General features: G+C 43.2%; 1 protein-coding gene across 2 annotated transcripts in view; it reads left to right on the top strand.

The window, feature by feature from the left end:
- The window catches only part of LOC146202404 (E3 ubiquitin-protein ligase COP1-like), a 49,720-nt gene extending 36,425 nt beyond the window's left edge, over positions 1–13,295 (top strand). Inside the window, exons 17-21 of one of the 2 annotated variants that reach the window (XM_084588153.1) lie at positions 6,368–6,492; positions 12,376–12,449; positions 12,546–12,605; positions 12,667–12,711; positions 12,786–13,295. In XM_084588153.1, the coding sequence (XP_084444279.1) occupies positions 6,368–6,492; positions 12,376–12,449; positions 12,546–12,605; positions 12,667–12,711; positions 12,786–12,803 (322 nt within the window). In that variant the 3' untranslated portion in view covers positions 12,804–13,295. Of the gene's footprint in view, positions 1–6,367; positions 6,493–12,375; positions 12,465–12,545; positions 12,606–12,666; positions 12,712–12,785 lie in introns of both variants that reach the window. The other variant, XM_084588152.1, reaches the window with a different exon arrangement.
- Positions 13,296–18,672: the final 5,377 nt, after the last annotated feature.

Genomic DNA, 18,672 nt, shown 5'->3' with positions numbered 1-18,672 from the left:
CTCTTCCCTTGGGGAGCCTTCCCTCTTCTCCAATAGTACCTTTCTCACTCCATCTTGTTCTATGTCACTGATGCCATACGCAGTCCTGCTCCATGGTTAGTGTGCTCGGTTACTGAGCCTGAGGCTGTGGGTTCTTTCCTGGTCACAGCAATTGCATTTCGATGGCGCGTGAAACACAAAAGGGGGCCTGTGTGCTCTTTGATGTAAGCTCATATTAAAGATTAAAAGACCTCGAGTTGAAAAAATTAACTTTGCCTCCCCCCCCTCCCTCCCTTTACACCTCGCTTCAGTGCAGTGGTTAGGGCGCTCGACTGCTGTGCCCAGGGATGTTCCACCATGCAGGTGTAAAGCATGGTGTCCATATGCTGTGCGATGTCAGCGCATGTTATAAGACCCCGGATGGTCGAAATTTTCAGAACCCTTCACTGCGGCGCCTTTCATAGCCTTCAGTGGCTTTGAGACATTAAACCTCATAAACCATAAACCAAAAATTAATCCAGTGTTCTCCACTAAGGTATTCCTTATAGCCCATGTGTCGCTCTGCGAGGTTAAAAATGATATGTACATTTATTTGCAGTCTTGCAAAATGGGACACTAACGGGTCTCGCTGTAGAAGAACATTCTGCAAACTATAAGAAAGCTAACTAAAAGTGGGGTGCTAACACTTAACCAGAATGCCTGAGCGAGCAGTTAACCATATTTACTGCACCTTAGTCATATGGGTAATTTCAGTGCTTGTTGTGGCTGCATGAGTTTTTGAGAGCTGTTCACATGCTGCTGCTACATGGTAGATTTCAGTGGTTATTGATAAATACATATGGTTGTGATCCGGTGGATGGCACTAGGCATGGCAAACTGTGTATCCTGCTGTAGTAATGCTTGGAGTGAAACAACAAGTAAACCATTTGACAGTTATTGAAGTAAGTAATGTTTCTAACTTAAAAGTGTTCAGAAAAGGCTGTTTGAAGGCTGAATGTTTTGCCAGAGTTCATTTTTATCTCTTCATTAATTAATTTGTTTGTGGGGATTTGCGGCTGAATTCTTGCGCTAATCAACGCTGTTCTTCACCTGTAGTGGACGGAATGACTGCTGCGGACGCGTAACCGACGCGAATCTGCTGACTACTGACCGTTGGTGGCAGCTACCAGCCGCCACGTGTTCACTAGGATCGCCGCATGTGCATCGGTTCACCAACCGTCCTAAACAATCTACAGTGCAAGCGCCATCACAGTCCGTGACAGCGCGCCACCTGGATTTGCATAAAACGACGGACGACCAGCTGCCGCGTGGGATTTGCGGCCGAATTCTTGCACTAATCACTGCTATTTTTCACCTGTAGTGGACGGAATGACTGCTGCGGACGCGTAACCGACACGAATCTGCTGACTACTGACCGTTGGTGGCAGCTACCAGCCGCCACGCGTTCACTAGGATCGCCGCAAGTGCATCGGTTCACCAACCGTCCTAAACAATCTACAGCGCAAGCGCCATCACAGCTCGTGACAGCGCACCACCCGGATTTGCATAAAAAGACGGACGACCAGCTGCCGCGTGGGATTTGCGGCCAATTCTTGCATTAATCACTGCTGTTTTTCACCTGTAGGTGAGTGTGTTGCAAATACATAGACTCTGTAGAATACTACGAACACTTTGGCTGCAAATCCCACCTTTACGTGTGTGTGTTTTTGAGCTGTCAATCTTGCGGTGATGGGTGTTGATCTTAGCACATACCGTGCTCGAATAGGTTGTTTTGTGCCAATAGGTAAGGAACCTTTATCATCTGCGCCAGTATGGTTTTGCCCATGGTCAGCTACTGCTAATATCTGCGTATGCGGTCGGCTGACCTTAGCCGTGTTGTGTATATAGCTCCTGTTGATTTGTGCTGGGGACATTGAAGCAAATCCTGGCCCTGACAAATCTGATCAAGTTCTCGCTGCTATCAAAGAAATGGCATTGTCCAGTGAAAAGTTACAAAAGAAATTCTTGGAAAAATCAGACGTGCAGCTGAGTGTCACAGAAATGAAACGGGGACTATCCAAATTAGAAGAAACTCTGATGTTGTTGGTGACATCTCTAAGGAAGTCAACAACTTGGGCTCGATGCTGAAGGAATCCCAAGACAAGCTTCAAGGCATAGAAACGGCACAAATGCGTCAGTCGAGCATAGTTGTTGAAGACCTTAACAACAAAACGTGCAGAAATAACTTGATCTTCAAAGGCATTACAGAGGAAATGACAGAAACATGGAAAGATACCGAGGAAGTTGCGACTAAGTTCGTGACCAGGAACTTGGGAATCTCAGTTGGCGAAATCGAACGTGCACACAGAATAGGACAGCGAAAGCAGGGCAGCATCCGCCCAATAATTGTGAAATTCTTAAATTTTAAGGACAAGACCAACATTCTAAAAAATCCTCGGTAACTTGCGCCATTAGGGTCTGCTATCGCCCACCTGATTCACACGAGGAATTCGCTGAAAAGCTGAATGAATCTCTAACTTACCTACAGAACAAGTTTCCACGTTCACAAATATTCCTGGCCGGTGACTTCAATTATCCGAATATTGAGTGGCAGGCATGCAGGCCCCTCCACGGCGCAAGAAAGCGTGAATGCCAGAATTTTCTGTATGTGTTAGCACTTTTCAACCTACACCAAATGGTTTCCACACCTACGCGTGGCGATTCAATCTTAGATCTAGCGCTGACAACGCAGCCTGACCAAACGTCTGTAAACGTGCTGGATGGTCTCAGTGACCACAAAGTTTTGCAGTGCGATTTCACAGTAGCCAGAAACAAACCAAAAAAAGCAAATAAAATTATATTTGGTTACACCAGAGCAGATACTGATATGATATTTAATGAGCTATCATTGTTCTCTGCAGATATGTTTCGTTCTTTCAGTTCGTGGGACGCAAATGAAAACTGGTCTATTATTCGTGATAAATTAACTTTGCTAAAAGATAAGTACGTATCTAAAGTCACCATCACCACATCTACAGAGAGCACATGGTTCACAAGGAGCGTCAAAAGATGTATAAACAAAAAGAAAAGGTTGTACGCGAAAGCTAGAAAGTCAGCATCTGAGCGCGATTGGAATCAATATTGTACACATGCCCAACACTGCAAAACTGAAATTGAAATTGCAAAGGACAAGTTCTATAACAGTGATATTTCACATCTGTTAAAGAACAATCCTCAAAAATTTTGCCGCATTGTTAATCCAAACTATGGTACAAACACCTCAGTGTCAATAACTAAAGAAGGAAAGCTCCTTACTTCCCCTGAAGTAGCAGAGGAATTCAATCAATTTTTCTGCTCAGTTTTCACTGATGAAAGCCCTTTACCTACTGACCTGCAATTTTCAGAGCTTCACGAAATCATGCCAGGCATAACTGTCACATCAGGTGTATCCTCTGCCATAGACCGTCTCCCTGCTAACTCTGCACCTGGGCTCGATAAGATATGCCCTAAATTACTAAAAATAGCGAAGCCTGCAATATGCTCCATCTTAGCTGCTATTTTTCAGCAATCCATTGATATGGGTTGTGTCCCAAACGACTGGAAAATTGCGCGTGTCATACCCGTTTTCAAATCTGGCGATTCCTCTCTGGAATCAAATTACAGACCAATTTCTTTAACCAATATAAGCTGCAAATTGCTAGAGCACATAATCTCCTCCGCCATAATGGGTCATCTGGTGAAGCATAACTTCTTTTTTTCCAATCAGCACGGCTTTCTACATGGTCGGTCTTGCGAAACACAACTGTTTGAATTGGTTACTGACCTTCATCATGCGGTTCATGCTCACTCTAAAATAGACGCCGTATTTATAGATTTCGCCAAAGCATTCGACAAAGTCCCACACATACGTCTAATAAAGAAGCTTGAAAATTTAAACATAAACTGTAAGGTTATTTGTTGGATAAGGAGTTTTTTGGCTAATTGCTATCAATCAGTCTTTGTTAACAGCCATTCTTCCTCCCACTCCCCCGTTAAATCTGGAGTGCCGCAAGGGTCTGTACTCAAACCTATCTTGTTCTTAATTTATATAAATGATATCAGTAATAACCTAAATTCTATGGTGAGATTATTTGCTGATGATTGCGTAATATACAGACAGATAACTGATCGTACAGATTGTACTCATTTACAATTAGACATTGATAAGATAAACAATTGGTGCCCACAATGGCAAATGGAAATTAACACCTCAAAAAACAAAGCTTGTCAGATTTACCACAGCATCTAGCTCCGAACCATATCATTACACTTTGAACAACGTGCATATTGAATCGGTACCCATCATAAAGTATTTAGGTGTACATTAAGCATCAGACCTTTCATGGAACAGTCACTTAGATACGGTTATCAATAAGGCTTCCAAAACACTCTGCTTCCTCAGGCGCAACCTGCGTTTAGCTAATCAAGACACAAAGCTATTAACATACACTACATTAGTGCACTCTAAATTGGAGTACGCCTCTTTAATTTGGAACCCTCATCAAGCATGCCTAGTAACAAAATTGGAATATCTGCAAAATAAAGCCGCCCGTTTCATATCTAAAAACTATTCACGATCAGCAAGTATAACTGAAATAAAAACAGCCCTCAACTTACCTCTTCTTGAAAGACTGAGAATGTTTTCCGTACAGTCCTTTTTCTACAAATTATATTATAGTCATTATTCTTTTGCGTTGTATCATATCACGCCGACCCACCACATATTCCCACGCATTGATCACCAACTGAAAGTGCAACCCATCTTTGCTCGAACCAATCTTTTCTTTCACTCGCTTCTCCTCCTCGCCATCCGTCAATGGAATCTGCTCCCTGCCACCGTTGCATCTTCCAGTGATTACGAAACATTTGTAACCGGACTAAAAAATCACTTCGAGTTGCGACCTTCATTTTTGCATTTCTTTTTATGTTCGTGTTAAAGGGATGCTCTCCGAAAAACTTGAATGTTTGGTGGCATCTGTATTTTTATTTTGTGTGTTGAAGCACTAGCTTTTCAACATGTGCCTGGTTATTGACTTATGTAACTATCGCTAGTGTCCTTGTTAACGACTGTATACTTATCGCACTTTTGGATGCATTGTACTCTTGTTCCAACCTTTGCCCCCCCCCCCCCCCCCCCCCCCCCCCCCCATGTAATGCCCGCTCGGGCCTTTAGGGTACTTGAATAAATATATAAATAAAATACTGCAAATACCTCGAACTGAGGTAGCACATGAAAGGTGCATGGTTGCAGTGCACCAGGAAATAATTTATTTATTACTGCCTGGTTTTGCATAGAAGTAGAATGGCCCATCGTGTTGATGGGGAAATGATTCCAGTCCTTGTTTTATATAAACAAGAAAAGTGTAGTCACGTGCAGTAGATTTAAGTTCATAGTTTTAAGCAGACGGCATATGGCCAAAGGCTGTTGCGCTGAAAACCATGAACTTAAATCAAGAATACCAACTATGTGCAATTCACTACGTTCACTGATGTGCAGTGGAACCTGCATAGGTGAATAGTTGTCATTGGCCCGTTGCTGCACTCATTCTATAATAATAGTCTGATAGCAGTAATGCTTTGCGCTTTGTTTTAGATGCATTGCTCTTTTTTTTTTTACCTGTGGGAGCTGCCAAAGATCTGTGGTAGTGTTTGTCTCTATCCTGTCCAGTGTTCTTGTCGGTTTAGTACTGATTGGGCCCTTTTCAGAGGCTGCAGACTGTACTAAGAGACAAAAATATACAAAGCAGAGACACACGAGAGTTGATTTTTTTTTTTTTTAACAACCGACAACCTGCAGGCCTGTAGGCTGTTTTTCTCATCAATAATTGGGATGGGATTGTTTGTTTTGAGTTTTTACGTCAAGCTTTTTTTCACCTCGATATAAATGAGTGCAAGGTTGTTTTCGTGGAGCCTTGAGATTCCAGTCATTATTTACAGGCGTTCATTTGGTAGGCTCTGATTTGAGATGGAAAACATTTGTTTTGTCCTGGTTCAGGTTCAGTGGATTACACAGGCAAACTCATGCTTAAAAGTTTTAAGTTGTGTGGTGGTTATCCAACACTTTGCTTATGTTGGTCACCAATGGTGGCATAGCATTATGCAAAGCATTAAGTGGAGTTTCCCAGCTCTCCCAGGAATAGTAATTTAAAATCACTGTGTGGCACTGACTGAACCTGATTTGTTGAAAGAGCCCTGAAATTGCTCATATAACAGTGGAATATAGCTATTTTTGCTGTATTCGAGTAGTTTGAATAAAAGAAATAAAATTATTCGTTCACCACAAAATACTTCATGAAATCATTTGTAGGGCTCGGATAATTTTTTGTTATATGAAACAGCATTGAACAGTTCTGTTTTGCATTTCTTTCAGTTCCACAGACAGCCAGCTGAAGCTGTGGGACATCTACTTCCCATATTGTCAGCGGTCATTCAAGGGCCATCTTAACGAGAAGAATTTTGTCGGCCTTGCAACTGATGGGGACTACGTGGCATGTGGTAAGGGCAACAAAGCAGAAGTTTGAGTAAATTGGTACACGTTTTTCTCTGAGAAACAGTTGCGCTACATGGACGCAGACACAAGAGTGTACAGAATGCTCTATCCAGTCACCTTCCCGCGTCTGTGTAGTGCAGTTGTTCCTAGAAAGGTGCAGTAAGGGCAGTGCTGGTTCTATTCTGGTCTGTGCTTAGGAGTAAGCATGCCTAGTCAACAACAGCCTCATTACAATGTGTGTTCATATGCATGCCCTAACATCTATGAAGCTTGTGAGAAACTTTAAGTTCTGGTCTTGTGTTAAAGTTTTAATGAGACTGACATAAGAATTACAATGCCTACAATGCACCAAAAAAGGAGTTATGGGATTTCTAGAAACTAGTGAAAACCTTGAGAAATAATCCAAATGATGAGTATAGTAGCAGTACACTCTTTATTTATTAACAGAAATTTAGCAAACATATTGTACAGTATGTTTAGCTTGGCTTACATTATGGGGTGTAGCGTCCCAAAGCAACTCAGGTTATGAGAGAAGCCGTAACGAAGGGCTCCGGGAATTTCGACCACTTGGTGTCCTTTATCGTGCATTTACATCACACAGCACACGGGTGCCTTGCCTTTTGCCTCCATTGCAAAGCGGTCATCACGGCTGGGATACAGTATGCCATGTAAGGACTGGTGGGGATATTAAGCACTGCTAAAAGGAAGTAGAATGCTTCTCCCTTCACCTAAAGGATGCACAAGGTAAAGAGCCATAGTCGGAACCATGCAGCAAGCAATTGCTTCATGGTGCAGTGTGATAGGTCATATTAGCAGTAACTGCAATGTGTACATGCGGGTGACATTGCACCGCAGTAAAACTCTGTTAAGTGGCATCTCACAGCCTTAATGGAAAAACTGTGCGCTAAGCAGTAGCATGCCTTAGCTGAGAATAGCTTAAACATTTCCACTTTTCAGATCCGGGGCTAGACCTAACAATTTCTTTATTTTTGTCTGCTGTTTAGTTGGGCTAGCAGCTACTTGTGCAATCTGAAAGGCTGCGCTAGTTAACAGTGTGTGGAGTGTGGAACTCTTCTGTGTCATAGGGAGTGCGCTGTTATTAATGGAAAGTTCTTTTTGCATGCCACCACAGGTTTCACTCTATGCTCAATAATCCAGTATTAAATGTCAAGCTTCTCCTTGGTGGTCAGCGCTCAGAGTTTCACCTCTGTGTAGGGGTGTTGCGGAGCGATGCCACTTGGGATACACAGCAATCTGGAAGCATGCAATTCATGATGATGCCAATATTGTAACAAACGCAAGGAAATGGGGCTGAACCACAGTTGTGCAGTGACACTGGTCGGCCGGAAATTTTTGATTGGCCATTGTGGCTGCAGCACATTGAGGAAAGCGTAATTTTGTCATGGGGAGCTTGAATTGCAGAGAAGCTGGGTCATGCGTCTACGGATGCCTTATGAGATACCTTTTCAGCCTAGTATGCAACTAAAGGTTCAAGGTTTTACTGTATTTTCATATGTATAGACTATGGTTGGGCTTACTGGTACAAAGTGGCACGTGATCTTTTCATGTGGAATGCATCATTTTCTTCACAGGAATTTGCTATCTTTGGCAGGATACCTGTGTATTAAAATCAGTTTTTCTTCCACAGTTCTAGCAGCAGATTGGCTAGTACATTAGTAACCTTATCGGAAACTTTGTCAGCACTCTTGTTGAGTGCTGCTGCAACTATTCGGCAAAGATGCTTTCTAACAGGTTAGAAAGCGCCTTGCCTGAGCCGCATTAAAAGAAACACTCAGAAAGTTTACCGCGTTTCAGTGGAGGCGGAACGCTAAAGATGCCTCTGTGCTGTACATTTTCGGTGCACGTTGAAATTCCCAGGTGGTCGAAATTAATCTTGAGCCCTCCTATAGGACTTTCCTCATAGACTTTGTCATTTTGGCTTGTTCCTCACCATCGTGCTGCCGAGGTCTGCAGTGTGCCTGCCTGGGTTGGCAGGTAGCAGTGTGGAGAGAGGACAATTGCCGTTCATTTTTAGTGGAGAGGGAAGGAGGTGGGAGGTGATGGGTGGGCCTAGCAGCTTGGGCATCCACTTTGGTTGCCCAAGCTGCTACCCACCAACCATCAGACTAAGATGGGCACAAGCATCCCCTGACCCGGCGGCAACTTTCTTTGGTAGGGTGTGTGCTTGGGAGAGCCTCCGCAAAGCCCACTGTACCCATTCAGGAACAGCCCAGTTTCAAACGTCTGAGCCTACTAAGGTGGTTCATCATTATCATGTTCACATGGCAGTTTAAGTTTACAACCACTGTGTCTAAATGGATGTATGGTTAATTATCACTGCTGTAAATTATCTTTCGAAAGCAATTCCCTTCAGAGTATTGCTGCTGTTCTGGGCAAGTCCGGATTCACCTGTGGATTCACTTAGTGAGAGAAAAAAAGCTATAGCTAACACTAAAACTTTTGTGTTACATTCACATAACTCTCCTGTGAGTTTTTTCATGCTTTGTTTTCTGTGAGGCTCAGTTCATGTGCTCAGAAGCTTTGCATCAGCTTCAGTGAGCAGAGCGTGAGGTTAGAGACGGCAGATGCACTGTTCACATAATTGCCGTTGCCTAATGTAAGTTACCTCCCCTTAAAGCTAACTTTAAGGCACCATGAAAATTGTTCCTCTTATCAGAAGAACATCCAAAATTTGTGCATGAACATGCAGGGTGTCCAAATACTATTAAATTTGAGAAAATAAGTGAAATGGCCTCGTAAGAAAAAATAACTGGAGTTTAGACATCTACTGATGGCATTCTACCCTTTGCTTACACGCAATAGATAATGCACTCTGTTATTTTTCATTCTGTTATTTTTTTTTGTTTGTCATGAAAATGGGATGGTTGTGACAAAAGCTGACGCGTCGCTCATCTTTCTGATAAACCCTTCTGTGCCCTTACTCTGTTATAAAAACTGGACTAACATATCCAGGCAAGCATCGGCTATATCACAGGTCACTAGCTCAAATTTTGGGAAACTTGAGCATTATCCTCTTTGGCTTTGGCTGAAACTTGCCGTCCCCCAACGCATCAGCGACCCACGCTGCATCTTTCACAGGAGGTGTCGCGATACTTGTCGTGATAGCAAACTTGCAAGCTATTTCCATCTTTGAAAGCCTGCTGGCATGGACTTAGTACATCAGCCTTCTCACAAGGCTTGAGCAGCTTCTTCCCTGTAGCCGACTGGCCATGATGGCAACGTGGCATACACAACGCACATGAAAGCGAAACGGTGCACACCATGAGGTGATGTGACGACGTAAGGCATGGTCTGAGGTGGCGGCACTGTCATGACGATGCAATAATGTGATCCCCACTAGGAAGCTGCATTGCCTGTTTTCTTTTCAACATTTGTTCTCTTCACATTTCTCTGCTGCTGCTTTTTTTTTTCTTCGCCATTTTTAGGTGCACTGGTGGGTGCACATGATGGAGGCCTGTATACGAGACACATGATTGTCTATTTTTTTTTTTTTCTTCTTTAATGCTGTGCTTCCTCCCTAGCAGAGATCATGAATGTGAACCAGCACGGCTATTCTAGGTGCAAGCTAAAGCAAGGATAACAAAGCAGTACTTGCCCAGTGTCAGTCGGCATTGTCACAAGGCGCCAGTAGGAGAGAGCAAACACATGAGCGAGTACAAACTGTCATCTCCAGAAGGAGGTGTGCAAGGATCTTTGCATGTTGGAGGATTTTATTTTGCCCTATTCAGCCAGCTACATGAACCTAATGAGGGGACAAAGGGCACAGTTTCTGCGAGGAGGGCAGCAGCACTACTGCCTTTGCAGAAGCACATTTCCAATGCCAGTGCTTCGTCTATGGACATGGCTTGCACCGTAAAACTTCAATTTTTGTTACTTTTTTTCCTCAAAAGTGCAGTGTGGGCGCTCAAGCAAAGCTGCATGGATGGGGTGGAGTCTGCTCTTAAAGTTTATCTTAACCGATCAGTGCATGCAAAGTGTCCACCTTGAGCATATATTTATATATATTTTTTTACATTGACTCCAAGGAAAACCTAACAAATGCCCTCACATTGTTCATATTATTCGAGAGCGGCAGATTTACATTCTTTTGCGTTCAACTGGCCCTGTCGAGAATTGCACTAAATGCGCAATACATGAAGTACTCGGGTGCCATCATCTAGTTCGCATATTTTCAGTTTCTGCAGCGTGCCCACCTTAGGGAGCCAATAAGCCAGTGATTTCACAAGGTTACGATTGCTGACAACAGTGGAAAACGAAAGCATAATCTTTTGAACAGAATGTGGCTTGATCAAAGCGGTTGCATCTGTGGTTAGGTAGGCTCAAGCGTGCTGTATAAAATCTTAAACAAGCAAGCAGCAACATACATCGCAAAAGAACAAGAAAGAAGTCTAAGATGAAATGCTTTTGAGGCAGCCTTTATCAAATTATAAGCTGTAAACTGTTTCTTTGGTAGCATTTGGTCTGGCATACTCATTCTCCACTAGACACTGGTTTATGCGTCATGTGGGAGAGCACGCCAAAATGGGTGAACACAACAGAATTTCCCCTGTGCTTTCTTACTTCAGTGCGTATTGCTTCAGCACTAAGAAAACAGGGCTAAGTATGTTGAATGAGTCTCACTCTGACCTCTTTGACATTATTCGTCCAGGGCTAGGGCTGATTTTCTATGTGCCAGGAGAAAAAAAAAACATGTGCATTGGCATAGCTGTCGTGTTCAGTTAGTGTATCTTTATCGGCCACATTGAGGGCACTCAGTCTGTTTTTTGAAGGCTCACTCAATGCAAGTCAGCGGCACACTAAACACCAACTATGCTGTCCTCTGTAGTCTACATGGTGACAAGAAGCCCATTGAGACGTGACCTGGGCCCAAGGTTACCCACAGCTGTTACAGAGGACTTACAGGCTTCTTTACTTTTCATTTTAACAATGTTCTACTGCAGAAAAAATAAACAATAAAACGGTGGTATGTAGGAGTCATTCCTGCATGTAAGCTAACACATTTCAGCATGATGTAAAGATGGTGCTCACAGTGTCTTATGTACCTGCTAAAGTATACGCTAGAGAATTTTTTTTTGTGTTTGGATCAATCCAGAAAATTGAATAAATGCTTACAAGTAAATATTTTCACTAATTTTCTCTAAAAAAGGCCAGTTTTGTTAGATGCTTGTTCTGGAAATATACCATCAGTTGTCCTCCAACCTTAGGATATGTTTTGTTGTGAACGCCTCGATATGTTTTGTTGTGAATGCCTCAATCTCAGTGTGGAGCATCCTGCACAGTGAGCAAAAGAAGAGAGCTAGTACTGTAGCACATGGCCATCAAGTACTCCTCCATTCTCCCCTCGCTTGTAGTCTGTGTTGGGAATACTTCATTGCTGGACCTCTTTTGGAGTAGCAATGTGCAGCCTTTAAGGTCGGAGGACGAGGGTAGCTAGTTGCCAAAGAGTTTATAATTATGCCTTGGTATTTATGGACCCACAGCGGATGAAAAATGCCATTCTGTGTAGCAAAACGTTGTAAATAAACTGCAGTTATATTGCTGATCATTCAAGCATTCGATGGCAACCATAAAGCTGAACATGAAAGCCGAATCGCCTTAGAGCATTTGAGAATTCTAAGCCATTTTTTTTTTTTTTGTTCTGTTATGAAGTAACTGTCCTGGCCAGAAATGTATGTTGGGCTACGTATGTATCTTTGGGAAATTATTGAAATGTTGAATTGGGTGTAACAGCTGTGAAGGAAATGAATCGTGGGAAGCAATAGGTCTTTTTGCGTGTGTGTGAGAAACAAAGCTATTGACACCAGTATTTGTCACAGTTTTGCAGCTGCAGCATGTCATTATCGAATTTTTCTCTTCATGTGCTGCAGGAAGTGAAAACAATGCTCTGTACATTTACTACAAAGGGCTGTCCAAGCAAGTGCTGAAGTTCAGGTTTGACGTGGTACGGAACATCTTGGTGAGTACAGATCCCACCCTGAGGTGGGGGAGGTGTGGTACATTTGGCTTATGCTCCTTTCTTTGCTTTTGTTTCTTGAAGGAAAAGGACAAGAAAGAAGAAGACAGTAACGAGTTTGTCAGTGCAGTGTGCTGGAGAATGGTGAGTTTTGCTGTGAGTACCTGTTTGTTACATACTAAACATAAAATGCGTTTTATTTAAGGGATCCAGTGTGGTAGTAGCTGCTAACAGTCAAGGAACTATCAAGGTATGTAAACTGCTCATCTACTTCCTGACACTGAATTGTTTCTCATCTGGCTTAACTCTGTTCCGAAATTTTAGGTGCTGGAGTTGGTGTGAAAATGAATCAATCATGCGTCTCGTCACCCTCGGCAACCATCACACTGTGCATTTGAGCACCCATACCCCAGACAGAACATAAATATTCACTGTTATTTTTGTTTTACTCTGTATATAGTGCTTTTCCATCCCTTTACACTGCTGTTTATTTGCAGCATGACTGCTGTATTTGTAACGCGATTTATTTTGCTTTTCACTGTACAGATAGCTGCAAAAGTCTTTAGAACATGAATGCCATGAAAAATTACTTCATTACTTGCTCATGCAGCCAAGAATTTAGAAGTGGGCATTGCATACATAATGGCAGCTGCATTTTACAATTTCTGGATGCAAACATTGGCAATAAAGAAATGCGTGTGTGATGAAAGCCCGAGGAATGTATGCAAGGAAATCCTACCTCTAGACACCTGTTCATGGCTTGAGCGATGGTGGCCTCAGTAGCGTAACAGGCTTGGTAAATGTGAGACCACAAAGAATGTAAAAAAAAAAATGCGCTCTGAGCTCGGCAAGGAGAAAAGTGAAGGAGAAGGGTACATCGAAAGCATGAGAAAAGTGGAGTAGGTTGAGGGGCGAAAGGAAGAAACTAGAGGAGGGTAGGGCAAGATTGGTTTTATCTGTCATGCTCCCTCTACTGCTGAGACGGCTGCTAACACTACAGTAAAGCGGAGGCACCACCACTGTTCGGAACTGCGAGTTCCATATGCAATCGCAAATGGTTCAAATCACCTGGACAGCTGCACTCAGGCCTTGCATTATAAAGAATGTAAGAAGGGAGCCAACAGCCACTTTGTCAGTGGCTTCTGGCTGTCTTCTTATAACGAAGCCCCTTATTTTTCCTGCATTTGTTTGCACTACCAAGAATAGTAATTTTTCAATGTGAGCCACATGTCGTAATGTTGAGACAAACGGTGAGGAAATGAAGCACCGAAGCCACTCCAAAGCCAGAGAGCGAGCCTGGAGGAAGTGGCGGCGATCGGAGAGCAATGAAGTGCAATCTACTTTGGGTTGGGGAGGGGTAGCAGTCGGCCATAGCGTAGGCTTTAAATTTGTTGGTGAGCCGTTTAGGCATCCATGCCACACCACCAGTGCTTATGGCTTGGCATAGCTGCCAGTTATGTTTCTGGTCTAGATATGAACAGTTATGAGGTGGCTGTGTTGGATGGAGCCTTCTACAATTCCACACCTTCCGGTGGTTGGTACCAGCCAGCTCACACTGATGATGTAAAGAAACCCTGCAACGCTTGTCCGCTATGCTCTTAGACGAATTATTTAAGGCGCGCAGATACCCGAATCAATAAGAATTACAGGAGTCGATGCACTAGGACTGGCGTTGGAATGAGTTTTCAAAATACAGGTAGGTGAACCAAAGATTGCCCTCAACTCAATTTTCCCGGCCTTTCGCTTTCCATTTCACACACCCAATGACGACACGCAGTAGGACGAATCGAAACAGCCTACATAATTATGCACGTCACTACAACATCGCAGAAGATGGCTTCTCATGGTTTCCTGTTCGCTGTAACATGTTTTTGCTAAATTTGATGACCTCTATTCCTTGGCTAAGACTGCGTGGGCGCCTCGCAGAAATAGAATGAGGAACAAAGAGACCAGGAGCAGGCAGGGGAAGGAGATGTTCCATTGTGACTGCACCCCCAGCTGTTGTGCCATTGCGTGAGCCCATTCCTCGCCTGCCCCTTTCTATCTGCAGGCATCTTGCACCAGCGAGAAGCGAGTGGCGAGGTCGTTCAATTGTTTCCTGCGTAACTTTGGCTGCATAGCCACAGGTTGCTGTCCACGTGTATAGGTCATCAAAGTCTTTGATGCCAAGTAGCAGCCAGAGCCTCTGTTGGTGCTTTTTGAGTCTCTTGCTTTGCAGTGCCTTTGTTTAAAGCAAACATATTGGATTCATTGACTTAATATAAAATATGTGACATAAGAAATGTTTTCCAATGGACACAATATGCAGTGCATTTGCTGTTTATGCAATCGTCAAACACCCACCAGTTGACGTCATATACATCAGTACCATCAGTACCATGATTTTGGTTCTCAAGCAAATTAAAATATTAAATAACAAAATATGTATGTTACGACAGGCGGTAATAGCGTTCTCATAACTCGACAATCGCAACAAGCAAGCAAATCAATGCACTCAAATCATGTTGCAGGACCCCTTTAAGCTGCTAAGCTTATCCGTACCAACTTTTTCATGGCGCCCGGGTTCCATACACTTTTGCAGCCAATTGTACATTGGAACTCCTGCGAGTTGTATGTATCGGTACAGGTTTAGAAAAACAATGCAAGACCACGAATATGTAAAGAACAGGAGCATTCAGGGGCAAGCACTTACACAGGACAGTGGTTGTGTAACATGCTCCTATTCTCTGTTTGATCATCTTGCACTGCTTTTTTAATTGCCATTAGTACATACATCCCTCTCCAATCCTTTGTCTTCATTTTGTGTCACTGTTGCGTGCCGCATGTTGACTCAATAAACGTGCTGGCTGGTTCGTTGTCATGCTTGTGCAAGTGCCTTGACTGCTGTAGTGGAATGCAGTTGCTGTAAAAGTTACCCTTTGGATAGCTTAAACAGTTTCAGTGCCGGCTATCAGATACTAGCTGCAACCTAGTTGTAGCTTCTAAGCTACCTTTTGCTGATAAAGACACCTTGCCACTTGTTTCTTATTTGCCATACCCATGCTTTCTTAGTGATGTTCTATTCACAGAAATTTAGGTGCAGAATTGGGCATAGGTTTTAGGAAAATTTGGAAACTTTTTTCACATTGTTGTATTTGAAAAACTGCAGCAGTGAAAAAGACTCATAATTAATGGAATTTTTGCATGTGGCATGGAACATCACTGCATTCTTATGCTTCCTCTTTACACAGGTGCCATGTTGACATTGTCATATCTGGAACAAGAACTGTTTATTACTAGCCTTTAAACTTGCATTTCTACTGTAGTACAGTTGTAGTTGGTGTGCAAAGCTGATGCATTGTTGGTATGAGGGAAAACCACAGCAGTTTGTCCTCGTATCACATGAAGGCATGCCTGCTTCAGCACTGCCCAACATTTCGTGCTGCTCTGGTAACCATGCAGCTTGTGGTGTTTTTAGTAGTCCAGTAACAGTAACATGATATTGTGCCAAACTGGTATTGTGTCAACTTGATTCACCACACATACTTGAGTAAAACCTCGTTAAGGTGTACTTTGCGTGGCTGCCAAAAACATGTGCAAAAGAGCAGTACGCTCTAACCGAAAACGAATCTATCCATTTACCTGCTAAAAAAATGTACCTGTTCGTAAAGGAAGGCACTTGTGGAAATTTACTTTCATTCATGCAGGGCGGGGGTCCCAATTTCTGCACTAGGCCCCAGCCAGGGCTGAGTGAACAGGCAAAGTATGCATTGGGTGACATTTCCCCAATGAGAGAGAGAAAATGCCACTGTTAGACTGCTCTAGAGAGGTCTCAAAGTGCTTACGTCTGTGCCTCTGAACATGCAGAAGATGACAGTTTCTACTAGTGCCTTCTTGCTGCAAATCTTATGCGAATGCCGTCGGCGGTCAACATCGGAACATTGCGAATGCAAGACGCTTTGGGAAGTGGTATCACTTGGGAAGCACTGGTTGCAGAGAGCACACAATAATGCTAATAATGCGACACCGCAAGAAGGCTGGGCACATCATGGCTAGGGCCAAACCGCTGGATACTGGTGCCTGAAGTCTCGAAGGAGCTCCTGGCATGCCAGCATCTGCAAGAATGCTCGTTGCATGCTGCACCATATTGTTATCCAAGTACTACTGTGATTTTGATGCTGGCGTGTATACATTATGTGCAAACTAGACATCTGCATTAATCTGCTATGTTGCAAGCAGGCACCAAATGCATGACATCTAAGGGAAGCCAGCACAGTTGTCCTACTCGAAACTGCCTCTTGAAATGAGCATGTTTTCATGAGGTTTTACTTAACTAGTAACTTCTGTTAGAGAAGTGGTGAACATTAGCTCCAAAGAACTGTAGTCTCTAAATTGTGGTTGTATTTGCCAAGTATGCATAAAATGTGGACAGTGGTGCCAAGTGTTAGGCAGTGGTAGTGGTAGTGCAATATGAACTATCAGGGACTTCGCGGTAGGCTACATGAAAATGGTTGCGGTAAATTAAAGTGAAGGGTAGATGTTTTGGACAGTGACTTTTTTTTGCAAATTGTACACATACTGCATAAACGCTTGTGCAATGGTTCATTCAGCAGCTGGACCTCTGTCTTTAATTGCTGCGCTGGGGTACTTGTTCTCATAATTTTTTACCAGCTTTAGACCAAGTGTTCACATCTTTCAACGCCACCATTGTTGGCAATGTTGAACGGTAAAAAGAAAAAAGAGAAGGGTTCAACACTGCTGAACCGAATATGGAGCGAAAGCATTAGCTGCAGGTGACCGAGCATTTTTCCTCGCGGCTCTTCAAGGTCATTCGAGACTTACCATGTACTATGCGACTGGCCGAAACATGACGTAGTATTGCTTTCACAATAAAATTAAAGAATAGAATGCTGGGGGTTTAAGCATGGCTTGAACCTAGTTATTCGAGTAAAAGCTCTTTTAAGCATGGATTTGCATGGTTTAGCAAGGTTGTATACAGTTTGAACGGCAGGATGCTCACACTTCGTCTTCAGAGTAGACTTGATAGCGTCTTTCACACGGCCTTTTCATTCTGAAATATTTTTTGTTGAAGTTGGTGTTTGAGGAGATGAAAGCACTGTATCTGTTCACTCAAGGTCATTGGGACCCAGCTCAAGATACTAGACCCAGCGAGGCAAAATCCGAAGTTGTACCCCAAGTAGTAGGGCTTACACTCTAAAAAATTCTAATTGACGGGGCATACTTAAATTTGTGTCTTACATTTGCAAAGAATTCACAATGCATACACAGCCAGTGCCACCTCTGCACTTTTCAGTGCCCACTGGAATGAGAGTCAGTTTGGCGGCTTTCGTTGCTCACAGTAGTCCTGAGGAGCTCAGACTGGCACTGTTTGAATGGGGTCCGATTTGCATGTGGTGTATTCAGACATGCACACAGGATGCACAGATTGGCAAACAAATGCATTGGCATCATAGTGTCTGTGTCTGCATGCATTTTAATGTGCTACATGAAATACTCGTCACAGTCGCATCAAGCCTAGCTGATGCTGTCTTGGCATTCCAAAAGCTGCAGTATATGCCCCCCTGCCAAGCATGTCTTCCTAGCAATACCCTTGTCGCTGTGTACTTGTCAACATTAGGAACTGATTTCTTTCGTCATGCTGTAAATGCCGAGTATTATAACCTGAGGCTTATTAATAAAACCAACTGTTGCTCATGCTCACTGCAAAAAATGTTAGCGGTTTGAATTGATACAGAATGGGGGTGTTGTCTGTTATTAGAAACAAATCCTCATTTTACATGCAGTAAGTGGTGCTCTTTGCAGGTTGCATACCTTCACTTGCATTGGTTCAAAAAGTGATGTCAGATGTACATGTCGTCCGAGTAAAGACCAGGTTCCTTGCGCTGCGCTAGCAATAAGCTTGTGCTGCCTTTTGGCAGTCACACACTTCTGATTGCAGCAAGTCCCAACAATATCCGATGTCATGTTCTCGTGCTGCTTGTATTGTTTATGCAGTAGTGACCACTCATTACAATGCCTTACTGTTACGTGCCCCATTTGAATTAGACAAAAAATAGAAGGTAGTTGGCTTGTCGCAGTTTCTTGCCAACATCGCTTTGGAAAGAAGTGGTGCACTCTTATCTGGTGTGACAACTGGGCACCCCAGTTATGCAGACAGCAGTTAAAGAAAAATATTTCTGAAAGGAAAAGGTGGTGACTTGTAAAGGCACTG

Source organism: Amblyomma maculatum, chromosome 1 (assembly GCF_055883805.1).
Source record: "Amblyomma maculatum isolate TAMU_Amacu chromosome 1, ASM5588380v1, whole genome shotgun sequence".
Classification (NCBI taxonomy): Eukaryota; Metazoa; Arthropoda; class Arachnida; order Ixodida; family Ixodidae; genus Amblyomma; species Amblyomma maculatum.
This window is presented reverse-complemented; position numbering and strand designations above follow the sequence as displayed.